Source organism: Hoplias malabaricus, unplaced genomic scaffold (genome assembly GCF_029633855.1).
Source record: "Hoplias malabaricus isolate fHopMal1 unplaced genomic scaffold, fHopMal1.hap1 scaffold_27, whole genome shotgun sequence".
Classification (NCBI taxonomy): Eukaryota; Metazoa; Chordata; class Actinopteri; order Characiformes; family Erythrinidae; genus Hoplias; species Hoplias malabaricus.
The window spans coordinates 75,480-89,244 of record NW_027101186.1 but is presented as its reverse complement, the minus strand read 5'-3'; the positions used below and the strand labels follow the sequence as shown (position 1 = coordinate 89,244).

The following is a 13,765-nucleotide window of genomic DNA, read 5'->3' as shown; positions in this document are numbered from 1 at the left end:
TTATTGTTTCCAAAATTGGAATATACACAAAGGTGTCTTTCACAGGAACTTGATTATAAGTACCTGTATGTTTATTTCGCCTTGCATCAAATCGAACTCCTAACATTATCTCTACTGGCTCTACTAGCCCCCATTTCTCACTGAAATATTTTGTTCTTTTAGATTCAGTATTAAAACTATCAAATGGGTTTTCAAAATTCTCAAGATTTTCTTCCAGCCTAGATCTTACAGGATCATCTACAGGCACAACAGACAGTATTTCATGCTTTACTTGGGAGTGCAGTCCTGTTGCAGGTTCTTCCAAATCACTAACAATTGTTGAAACAACACTATTTGCCATACCACTTCCTTGGAGTTTCGCAACAATTGAAGAGCAGATATTTTTTGTATTTTCTTTGTAAAGAAACTGTCCATTGTCCTTAAAACATCCAGCTTCTATGTTCTGTGTGACCCCTATGCTACCAACCTCTACAGTATCTTCAAGACTCTGAAAATTAGCCTGAAATGTCTCAGAGTTTGCTTCATCAGCACTCTGAGAAAAATCCCTCTCATGAACACTTATTAAATGCTTCTTGAAACCAGAATATGTTGAAAATTGACGCCTACAACAATCTTGTGCACAAATCAACTTAAACCTGGTGCTAGGATAAAAACTGTGAACAATACTTAAATGAGTTATCAAGGGCTGGGGGGCCAAATGTACAGCCTGACAAATGAAACACTTAAACATTTTTTAAAACTTAGTTCAAAAGTTTTGCCCGTAACTCACGAATTCGAGGAGACTCATCTGTTGTTGTAACATCAGTGAGGTAAACTGTTGTCTGCACAAAAGTGTAGAGCTGCACCAGCGACTCATCATAAGACAGGTTGAACACATAGTGGGATTTAAACAGTTCATCAAAAGCACCCAACGAGCTGCTGGCTTGGCAGGGAATGAGCTGTTTGTCCACAACAATGTAAAAAGTATCAATTCTCTTCTGGGTGCGGCCAACTGCAAGGATATACGGTTGTTTACCCTCTCTTCCTCGCAAGTGTTCATCTATGCTACAGCATGACTGAAAAACAGAAAAAACAAACACCTTAAAGAGATATTTCAACTTCTTGCTGATAGTGGTATTTGCTGCTTAATGCAACATGCTACATTTTGATCACTCAACTGGCAGGCAGTTTCAGTAAAGCGTGAATAATAATCTTAACTTCTTAAAAGCACAGTGGGAAGAAGAACTGACAAGTTTTTAACTGTTTATTGCATGCCCATGACTCTAGGGTACCAGAAGTCCCTGCTGTTGAGAGATTGATGTACAGTTAACAATGTTAAAACTTTGATTGGCTCATTTGTTTTCGCAAATGTACATCACTGGGTAAAAAAAGTGACTATGCATGTTGTTTCTTATTGAGTTAATGTGTGAAATATTCTCTCATGACAATTTAACAGGTGAGACATACCTTGTGAAAGTGCACCATTTTGTCCACTGCATCACTAGGACTTATTTTGATTCTCTTTCATCCAGCTGTTGGTGGCAAGAGATGAAGAAGGAGCAACAGAGACGCCATGTCACTGTCCCAGTCTATTAAGAAGAAAAAGAGAAATAGATGAATATCTTTTTGGAAGGCAGAAAGGAACTAGCACCAGCTAACTGAATATAATGGTTGCCCACGACTCTGGTTGTGTGTTCACATCCCCCTAGAGAGAGTGTGTGTGTGTTATAGATAGGTTAAATGCAGAAGACATTTCGTACAATGAAAAATTGCACATCATAAACCAAGCATGGTCATGTAGCTTACTGGTGTCATCATTACGTGCTAGTTTTTCAGCAGCATTTAGATGTTGTTGCAGCTCGGTTGACTGAGTCAGGCGTTTGGCCTCTTCAATAACCTTCGGCTTGAAAGCCGTGTCCCACTTCTCAAGCATCCTGGAGGCTGTTTCAGCACCAAACAGCAAAAGGAAGTCTTGATTCACCTGTAGAAACACACACAAACACAACAGTTGTGTTAACTGCTATATAACCAAATTAAAAACTGGACATAAATAACAGAAATGCGTAACTCACAAGTCCTTTAATATCCAAAAAACGGGGGAATGTTTTTAAGACATCTGTGGTCCTCTGTGGGTCATGCACTAAGTCCTGGCGATGTTGAAAGGTTAACTTCATCTTCTGAAACACGCTTGCTTCATCAGGACAGTGAACAAGAAATGATATAGCCTCTCGGCAGGCATCTCCATCAACCTGCGGAGACACTGTGGCTGCTGATCTTCGCCGATTTGGTCCTTGTGCTTGAGGTGCTGTAATGGCTTTAGCTGGCTGATGAGATCTATTCCTGGACATTGTCTTCAGACGCCATGCTAAATATCCTGTGCCTTTTTCCCCATCGTAGAAGTGCTCCTGTTAAGTTATTTTCCCTCAAAAAATTGTATTACTCTTACAAATTTATAAAATCACTCATTGATCATACACAAAAGGCAGGTACAGAAGTGTGAATGAATGGAAATGGAGCTGCTAGAGATGAACAATTAGTGAAAGAACCAGAAAATCAGAGTCACAATTAGTAGGTTTGTAGTTTTTGACTTAATGGCATTAATTCAATACATTGATTGGCACTGGGTGCATTCTCATTCATGTGACTTGTCATGAAGGTGTAAAATAAATATTAAAACAGGCAAGTACCGCATTCACTTGCCTGTGGTTCCTTGGCATCCCATAAAATTATTGAAATTTTGCCCCTCTTTTAAAGTTACTTTAAAAAAGCTCTAGTCTGTGAAACTAGTGTTTTTTAGAATGTAAGACATAAAGAAAACACTTACATAACTCTTTGGAGAGAAAGGATCTTTAAGTGACGGAAATAGTGTAATGATCCCCAGGGCATAGTTCTCTTTCTGTTTACGGGAAGGAATCCTCCTTTAGAGCAAAAACAATATATAACCATACATAATTCTATTGACTATTGGGTTCAATAATTGTTCTGACCAATCTGTTCTGAAAAATTGTTACATTTATTCTTAAAATATTTCTACTCAGTCTGAAACTTTTACAACTAACTTAAAAAAAAAAAAAAAAAAAAACCTACACACAAAACACTTACCCATGCATCTCAGTCATATGGCTAGCCAGTATGTTGACAAGCTGCCTCCGGGTGAGGTGCTTCAGTGATTTGTCTGATTTGTACTCCTCAAGAACATCCTGACCTCCAGGTTTATTAAGCAAGGCATTCTCTACCATCTACTCACATGAGAAAAACAGTTAACTGTATATTTCAAATTAAGGCTGTAATATGGACAACATACCAAAACTTGCACATTCAGCCTAAAGATATGGTCACACTATGCTTCTGTCAATGAATTGTTGCAAGCAAATTTACTTTCATAACAGGATTCATCACAACATTTTAGTGAATTAGGGAGGAAATATATTTAATGTTTTTACTAATTTTTGTTTTTATTGTTTATGGTTGGCAAGTTAGAAAGTGACAATTCTGCAAGCCAACACAAACAACAAATGTCTAGTGATTGCAGATGTAGGGTAAAATTAAGGGTAAAAGAGTAAGAAAAGTGATCTTTCTTTTTCCTCACTCCTAACATATTCACTGTGTCATTCACCATTAGAAATCTCAAAATAGTCAAATTTAATTTGAAACATCCTGATGCTTTGCAGAGTCCAAAATTGTAAACTGCTCAGATACCTCTTTTGCAGCTTCTGATTCAGTAACCTCTGTGGTAGACCTGGTTCTATTTCTGTATCTTTGGCTGAGGAAGTCACTGTCACTTGAAAAAGATGACTGGGTATCCGTGAGAGAAGATGGTGTTGAATGATCTAAAGGAGAAAAATCTTTAAAAAGAAAGAGGAGATGAGGGATAAACCTTAATTATCTAATATATATATATATATATATATATATATATATATATATATATATATATATATATATATATATATATAAATAAAAGCATGGGACAATCATACCCACAACCATATTTGAAACTGTACTGGCTAAGGGATGTTGGGGTGGCTTCCTAGACCAGGATCAAGCCTAGTCCTGGACTACACAGCATTCTGATTTTTAATTGAAAGGAGGCAATAGTCCAGGGCTAGGATTAATCCCTGTCTGGGAAACCAACCCACTGAGTTATCCACTGAAAGTGTATTCATTACAAAAGATAAAACTTACCTTCATCTGAAACACTGTCACGTACTGTGAAGCATAAATCAGGATTGGCCTCTATCAGCTCAGAAAAGACATCTTCCTCCACTGCTGTGTCAGTTTCATCAAAAATGTAAAGTCCAGCTTCATCAGGAATCCCAAACTTGTTTTTGACTAAAGGATGTACAACAAGACACCAGATAAGCAGGTTTAAAACTGTACGAATATACAAACAAAACTAACATTTATATGCAAGCAGAGCACTAAAAGTGCCAACAGTCATCAATTTTAAAACTAAAATAAATGACACAAAAAGTGTGGAATTTCTTATGCTAAATAACCAAGAGAAGCAAGTTAAAATTTGGAAGATGAAAACTGTTATCACAAAGTAACAGCAGGAAAATTCACTTTCAGTGCTTCCTTGTATTTTACTGTCAACAGGCTTGCAACAGGAAGCTTACAAGTGACTAATGTTGGTAATGCGATTTAACAGACACCAGCAACTTGCTTAAATTAATGAATGCCTTTAATAACATTACAATAAATTATACACAGTACAGAAAATCTGATCTTGAAATAACTATACCACATAAAAACCTGGGTTACACAAGATAGCTACTCACCTTCACTAATAAAGTCCAAATAGGTGAAACCTGCCTGCAATCGAATGTACTTCTTGGTACTTTGGTATTTCACCTTTAGCAACATACTGACATATTACAGGACCTGCACACAGTGGAGAAAACTTAACTTCATCCAAACAGACAACGTTTTTAATAACTTTAAAAAACCTACAAAAAAACAAACAAAAACAACTATTTTAAAAAGGCGCGCTCTGTGGGGATTAGCGGCAGTGTTAGCAGGCCGCTAGCAAACAGTTACAATTGAAAAACGCTAGCCAATACGGAGCAGTTAAAAAGGTTCGATTTTAACGGCACATATAGTGATACAAAGCTTCACACCACAATAGATATTAACACAATTTTATATAACGAATAACGGCATGTTTTAGTAGATATATTGGGTTCTTACCTGTTGAAATTGTATATTTCCGAAACTGGATCTTCTCAACCGTCACCGAGAGCTCCAGAAAAGGCGGTCGTTAAAACCGGATGTAGAAATAACTCAGTCAGGAGTGTATGCACTCAACTCGCTTAAAGAGCACCACCCCCAGAGCTCTTTTAGCACCGCAATTGTAAAAACAACACCCAAATCAACACCCATCAACTCGAAATAATTTTCACTGGAAAATTAACTCCAAGTCACACTACAGATTTTGCTGTGTGCGTGTGCTCTCTGAGTTTTGTGCACAAGCAGCACGAGTTCTGTGCACGAGCTCTCTGAGTTTTGTACACTGGATCCTTGAGTTTTGCAAGCAGTTTTGGCAAAAAGCTCTCGTGTGGGCGGGTTTTCTCAGGGGTACCTTCCCATTGGCTAATGAGTTTTTGAGTGACAACTCAGTGCCCAAGGCATTTTGGACTACACATGCGTACACCTACTTGCAGCTCAGCAGCGGAGAGACAGGAAAGATTTTAACATTAAAGAGTGAACAACTTTACACACACAAATTCTCTTTGTACTTTACTGTTTTAAAACGATGAAATACCTGCAAACTTCGACAATCAATGCAGATATTGAGGTAATGTTCTGTCTAAAACAAAGCATTAAAGATTTTACTGTGAGTACAAACCTGTTTGTCCCTCATTACCAGATACTGATCTGAGGTAAATGCACACCGAGGTCTGTTTACTCAGGATGAACCAGAATAAATGAGCACTTATTTGTTTATTTGTAAATTATTATTCATGAGTGCTTGAGCCCCTGTTCAGAAACCTATTGTGTACTAACATAGTGGTTCTTCGCTTTTCCATAATCACTGTTAGATGGTTTAAATGCCCAAATTTTATTTTGAAGATCACAGTTTTGAACAAATGGCATATGTGCATTTTGTTACAGGAGGTCTCAGAGAAAAGAGAAACATCACAGACAAGAGTGTTCCTGCTCCTTTAATGAATACAAATTTGCTTAATATCTAGCTCACACATTACTTCCTGGAAAACACCAGATGTAAAGTTTGAACCACAATCTGATTGAATCTCACGAGGCAGCCCACACCGAGAAAAGAACTGAAACAAACACTCAATTATAGTTCTTGCCTTAATGTTTCTCGAGGGTACAGCCTCCGGAAATCTAGTACACACATCCAATATTGTGAACAGATACTTATAACCCTTTTTTGTCTTGTGCAAAGGTCCAACACAATCTATCGTCACTCGCAAAAATGGAGAGTACACAATGGTGCACAAGGCACTTTCTGATTTGGCTTACCGGCTAGCTGACAAGCATGACATGTCCGACAGTAGGAGATTACATCTCGATGCATCTTCGGCCAATAAAAATAACGCAAGACTCTCTCTTGGGCTTTACGAATACCCACATGCCCTGCCATGGGTGCTTCATGTGCCAAGCGCAACACTTTCAACCTAAAACTCTTCAGCAACACAATCTGCTCCACAACACTCCAATCTTCAACAGCAGGATGATAAGGAGGCCTCCACTTCCGCATAAGCACTCCCTGATGCATATAGAAGACCTCTGCCGACTCCTCTGTCTCCTCCCGTGTACCAGCCCCCTTACACAATGAGGCCAACTCAGGGTCCTCCTTGAGCTCCTTGATTAAGGTTTCCCTATTAAACTGAGCTGCATCTGATTAACCTAGTTTTCCAAAGAAGGTATCTCCAAGCTCAAATGCTGCCTCCTCCAGCCCTCTCTGTGGAACCACCCCCTTGGGGCGAGACTGGGCACGGGTAACGACACAGGTTGAAAACACCTCAGGATACTCCCTGGCCAAAGCCTCTGTTTCTGGTACCTCACATGGCATGTGACTAATTAAAGGGGTTACCGAAACTTGAACCCCAGCAAGATCATTCCCCAATAGCATAGAAACTCCAGGGACTGGTAATGATGGCACTACTGCTACATTAACATAGCCATTTACCAAGTTAGAGGTTAGGTACACTTTATGCAATGGCATGGCACCAAACAAACTTCCCACACCCTGAAGCAACACTGAAGAGTCATTGAAACTGGCTAATCACGAACCCCTTGTAACAACAAGGACTGAACTGCACCAGTGTCCCTGAAAATTTTAATTTTGGTTTCTGGCTCCCCAGAACCAATGGACACTGTACAGCAGGAGACAAACCCATCATACAGAGAGGGGGTTATTTCAGACTCAGGATCCACACAACTAATAGTCCTCTCTGAACCAACTACCAATGCCACAGATTTTGAAGAGTCAGTATAAGACCCACGTCTGCACTTCTGCAGAACTGGACAACCTGATTTTATATGGCCAGGTTTTCTACAATAATGGCAGATTATTTCTCCCGAGGGAGTAGAATTTACAGGTTTTTGAAGTTGACTATGAGGTTTAGAGCCAGATGGCCCTTCCCTATGACTTTTAGTCTCTGCTGATTTAACCTCTGTATTAGCCTTTCTCCAACCACTGATCTCTCTTTCACTCTCGACTCCTTATGGGTAAATTCGTAAGTATCTGCCATCATAGCAGCCTTTTTAACTTCAGTCGCCCCATGCTCCTGAATGTACACTTCCTAAAGAACAGGTAGACTATTTTTAAACTGTTCCATAAGAACAAGCTGTTTTAAATCTGCAAAAGTATAAACTTCACATGCTTTCGTTCAAACACTGCCTCCTGCTGCCTAGCTACATCCAAATAGGTTTCCGCTAGCTTACGTCTAAGAGAACGGAATTTGTGCCTGTAAGTTTCTGGCACAACTTCATAGGCATTCTTCACTGCCGTTTTCACCGTGTCATACTCCATGGAGTGTGCAGAATTCAAAGCTGCATAAGCCTCCCGAGCTTTCCCCTACAGGACACTCTGAACCAAAACGGTCCAACAATTCTCCAGCCAAGCTAATTCCGTGGCTATATTCTCAAAGGCATCAAAAAACACATCTACCTCGTCTTCCTGAAATTTTGGCATTAGATGTAGACATTTGGATACATCAAACCGAGTCTCATGTCTGCGCTGTTGTTGACTCTCCATCTGCGAGAGTTTAACCTTCTCCAACTCAATCTTAGCTAACTCCAGCTCCCGCAAACTATCCTTCTCCTTCTCTCGCCTACCCTTCTCTGCTTGTTCCCTAGCCAATCTTGCCTCAATGATGGAGTCACTCAAACCTAGGGACTGAGCAAGGATCTACTATCTTAATTTTATTCAACTCTGAATCTACCTCAATCTCATAATATTCAGCAAGCTGGAGCAACTGAGGCTTCTTTAATTTTATCCAGTCCGTTGTCTGCAGATGGGCTTGGATAAAACTTTCCGGATCAAACTGAGACATTTTTGGGAAAAAATTAAAAAAATACCAAAAGCCCCCCAGCCGAAATGAGGACAGACCAGAGACCCCTAACTCTAAGGCTACTAAAATTCAAACACCAAGAGGTAACCTATATTCCCCTATTGGCCTAAAATCCCTAAGTACCACCAAAGTATGACTACAAAACTAAAAGTACTTGACAATTTTGGCCACCTTACCTCAAGTCCTCTCATAGGACTTCTGAAAGAACACATACAACTCAAGAAGCCCCAAGTAGGCCACAATTTCCAACAGGTATTTTTGAGTCAAATCAACACCACCAAATCAGATTTCCTGAGAACTCAACCAAACATACCCAATTACCAAAGGTCTAGACTGTATACAATCAAGCAACTCTGCAATCCAATACCCACCTTAGCAAACAGCTAACCTCAACAGAGCACAAAACTATCAAGTTACAATCACACAGCCAACAATTAGATCACGAAAATAAGGTGTTGAAATCTATTGTGATGAAATGAGAACTTGGGAGGGTTCACTCTTCTTACCTAAAGATCCTCGAAGAACCCAAGCGCTGACTCCATGGTCGACCAGCCCAAGCATGTAGAGATTATTCAAAAGGGTAGGTAGTAATCTGGAGGTGCAACAGTTTCCAGAGTGCTAGAGAAAAATCAGCGCCAAAACTTCCACCATCTTATATATATCCAAAACGACGCTCCGGTATCTGGCCTCCAAAACCAGAGGTCCTCCCCTTTAAAGGCTCCACTTCAAGATCTCAAGAAAAGTAAGACCCCCCCCCAGTGGCTGGAGTGTGTATTGTGGGAGTCAAGTGTCTATCCCAGTGCACCTAGTTTATAAGAATCTATATTCAACACCATTAACTCTATTGAGAGAAAATCCCAGTTACGAAAATAATCACACCCCTGTGTAAGTCAAGGCCTCCTTAATCAACAACATTTTTATTTTGTCAATAAGGTCCATACCACACTTCTGACATATTTCATAAAATATCACCATTTAATATTCTAAACATGTACATAAACAAATGCATACATTTTCAAATGACCTTGCCTTTTCCCCACAGATATCAAATAGAAATCAGAAGAATATCTATTAAACATACCTGAAAACCTGATTTTGGTGGCCTTAAAAGTACACTTACCCTATAATATAGCGTGATTCATATATCAAAGTATATGATCACATTCTAAAGTTGTCATATTGAGAAACAATGATAGAAACATTTTACTTCTCAACCTCAAGTAGACTGTAAGTAATTATTCAAATTTCAAAATTTAACGACCTGGCTATTAGCTCAGACATTACATAATGTGGGTTAAAGGCTAACTAGAACACTTGCTATTCATCATAATGACACGTTGGCTAGCTGCAGCAAACATTAGAAAAGTAAGCCTAATGCAATAAAAAGTTTTGATGACTTTGTTCACTTGAGATGGCTAAAGAAAAAAACACAAACTTCAAACAAAATGACTGTTACCAACCTGACATGGCGCGCGCTCCTCTGCTCTTTGGGGCTTGAAAACTCCAGAATCCGATAGCTGCTAATCACAACGTATTAGTTGACTGCACAAACTTCTTGTCACACAGCCCACAACACCAACTCACGTTTTTCAGAACAAATTCAAAAAAGCCACACCGAATTTCAGCTGTCTAAAATGCTTCATGAAGGCTGTGGTAAATTCAAAGACTGCCCATTACCACTGCTGCAATGCCCATTATCACAAGTGTCTGTGGTGCTGCATCAGCATTCATCTTCCATCAGTTCAACAATTTTTTTCCCCTCGTGTAAGACACCTCTGTGTTGATATCTTATGTGGAAAAAAAAAAAATAAATACACACACACACACATTATATTAATTAATTATATTCTTATTGAAAGATGATACAGTAAACATATTAAAAATATTTCAGTGCAAATTTTCTGGTTCAACTTACAATGAACACTAATTATACAACTTTGCTATAAAAACTTTATCATGGAGGTAGTTTAGACCAGTTCTAAAAAAAATATCACTCAACACTAAACACACCCTTGTATTTACAGAAACTTTGAAAAAGCTAAACTTTTTAAGAAATATAATTCTGTTTAAAAATTTCTACAAAAAACAATAAACAAATTTCTTAAAATTGTGTTATTTGTGTTTGGTAGATTATTTCCTGGTTGTAACAATGCTTCTGGGCAATAAATCTTATACAGTTGGAAAGCCTGTTAAATGATGCCACATTTACCTTTTAAAGAGGCGCAACCCACATTCTCAGCTCTACTGCTCATCCCACAAATGCATGTTCCTTACAAATGTGGCACCGTTTAAAGGGGAAATTAACAGGCTTTCCAACGGTATGAGATAAACTGCCAAGAAGCATTGTTACAACAAGAAAAAAATAATCTACCAAACACAAATTTCCTTACTTTTTATGCCAAGTTCATTTTTATAAGATACTCTTTGCAGTTATTTGACATTATTTCATTTGCATTTTGCCAGTCTTTGCTTTCATTATTGTTTTTATGGATTTTGCTGATAAGGTCTTTTGCTTCTGGAATCTCTCTAGAGTCTGCTTCGTGGTTTGCTTGAGTTTTGACAGAAGTTTCAAGGGTGGGTGGGTCTTAGAAGACTACATTCACCGTGAATCTCCTTTGGTCATCGATTTTGGACTTACAGGTGCTCTGAAACCTCCTCTGGGACCTAGCCATGCCCACCCCACCCCTAAATGGGACAAGCTTTTTTCCCCATACACAGCATCAGGTTAATTATCACTGTTCTGTATTAACCCTGTCATACTACCATAGCTACAGCTTTTTTAGTTAGCTTTCTAGTAACCGCCAACGCGCTGTCTGCCGCTGGGTTCTCTTGCCTGACCCGTGGAAGCTTTTTTCGCAGGACAAATTTGCCCGTTCTTTACCATGACCCTACTAACCTCTGTATTTTTTTGTTCCCTTTGTCTGGTTTTCTTTCTCCTGTCTCTCTCTCATGCTTTGAGCTGTCCTGCTGCTCTCCAGGTGTTGCCCTGATCCAGCCCCTGTGTATCCTGTACAAGATCCTGGCCTTGTCTCATCTACACTATCATGCTTGGCCATGCTGTTTTACCTCAGATTAACTCTGCACCTACTTTTAACTCACACAGAATCCCTGATCACCTTCTCCTTCCTCAGACTCATACATCACTAATGTACTACATTTACATTACATCATCTGTCACCATTTCACTTTTACTTCTGTTCTGTTCTCTGTTGTGTCTCCGGTGTCGACCCGAGGAGGATGGGTTCCCCGTATGAGTCTTGGTTCCTTCCAAGGTTTCTTCCTCATGTGCTGAGGGAGATTTTCCTTGCCACTGTTGCCCCTGGCTTGCTCATAGGAGGCTTGGACCCGGATCTCTGTAAAGCTGCTTTGTGACGACTTTTTGTTGTGAAAAGCGCTATATAAATACAATTTGATTTGAATTAAATTTTAGTATTAAATAGCTGTTACAAACATTATAATAAATAGCTGAATGGTCTGAAGATATTGCAGATGCTCATATTTCTTCCCTATGTGTTTTTTCTCCATTCAGTTTACTAGAATTTTAAAAGGCTTATATAAGTGATTTGTGCAAAATATTTATGGTCTTGCTTAATGTAATTATTATACTGTCTAGATAAAGTTTTATACAATTTCTTGTGTTGTCAAATATGCATTTTTTCAACACACTATATATAGCAGGAAGTTAAAAAAAAACCAGAAGTTTAAAAAAGTGCAGGAACATATGTTTGCAATCTGGAATAAATAATACAAAACATAAATTAATTGTTATACTGACACAATTCCCAAAGTTTAAAGTCTGCATATTAAATACCAAACACAATGTTATTTTCAAAACACACACAGTGTATATATATACATATATTTATATATATATATATATATATATATATATATATATATATATATATATATATATATATATATATATATATATGCCATAGCAAAACTAGCACTAAATGTTAATCCATATTTACAAGCACAATACTGGAGTTTTCTGTTCTTTTTTAAATGCTGAAGCAGTTACTTTTTGTTCTTGTTTCATCAGAAAATAACTGTCACTCTGTTTAAGGTGGAACAGGAGAAATTTTAACTGGATGCTAGCTAACATTAGCAGACGCTAACATACAAATATACTGTAAAAAACATAATAATAAAATAACAATTAAAATTTAAGCAGTACATTTCTTCGTAGATGTCTTTCAGTAACTGTAAAACATTTATTTAAATTATTTGCAATTTGCTAAGACACATGGAAGACCTTTACATCCTGAGGTAGTGATAGCTTACAACCCGGTCTCACACCTACTCGTGATATAGTCACATATATAGGAGACTGCAATTCATGCTGAAAATATGCGATATGTCATGAATTGTAGATTACTATATCACGAGTAGGTGTGAGACCAGGCTGTAGCTTAACATTACTGGCTGATGTAACTTTGCTAACTGACAAAGCAACACATTTATGATTAAAACCAATATTTAACAAAAAATATATTCATTAAGCACATGTAAAATGTTGTATTCTAATCAAATGATATTTAAAAGAGACCGTAGCAAACTGGCTTCAATGGGAAAGCTCCATGGCTGGCGTTGCCAGCTCCCGCACGAGTTATGCACAGGGGCCATGTCTTCATTAATTCAGACTTATTATCCTGGATTTAAGTCCTTTATAGAGTATTTAATTATTTTTTTATAACGTCTCTTCCTTACACATGTAAACAATCGTACACACAAAAAAACGTGTGTATTTGTATAACTAAAAATGTGAGTCTGTAAACAAGTTTTAGTCCCCACACCGAGATTATATCCATCTACACACAGACAAAGAGAGAGTCCACCAGTTTCGCTACACTACACTTTGTTTGGGTTTTTATGTACTGTTTCTAATTCTATATTTTTGTTGTGATATCAGTTATAATTGAATATGTATTTTGTCTCGTTCACCAGTGATATTTTTCAGTTACTGTAGTTAAAACAGCATTTAACTAATCCATACGGGCCTACTTACATATTCATGATAGGATTTACATCACACACTGTAGCTGACACGAAACATAAATCCTTTGTGAACGTAGTCCCTACGTTTCATCTGAATTATTCATAACATAGTGAGCGAAGCACTGACCTATGGCTACGTTGAGCCCTACGTGAGCAGTGTGAAGACAGCAATATTAGTAAGCTGATCCCCATAGCAACTGGAAGTTAATTTTTCACAATAAAAAACCTCTGGTGTTTAGTAC

The 13,765-nt window shown here is 38.2% G+C and overlaps 1 protein-coding gene across 1 annotated transcript; it reads right to left on the bottom strand.

Moving 5' to 3' along the window:
* Window positions 1-825: 825 nt before the first annotated feature.
* Window positions 826-5,363, bottom strand: LOC136685258 (uncharacterized). The gene is made up of 9 exons (XM_066659337.1): window positions 5,170-5,363; window positions 4,761-4,863; window positions 4,165-4,311; window positions 3,679-3,809; window positions 3,082-3,218; window positions 2,804-2,897; window positions 1,786-1,960; window positions 1,447-1,568; window positions 826-1,055 (listed from the first exon to the last, which is right to left on the bottom strand). The coding sequence occupies exons 2-8, from the start codon at window positions 4,843-4,845 to the stop codon at window positions 1,504-1,506; spliced, it is 834 nt and encodes a 277-aa protein (XP_066515434.1). The 5' UTR covers window positions 4,846-4,863; window positions 5,170-5,363; the 3' UTR covers window positions 826-1,055; window positions 1,447-1,503.
* Window positions 5,364-13,765: the final 8,402 nt, after the last annotated feature.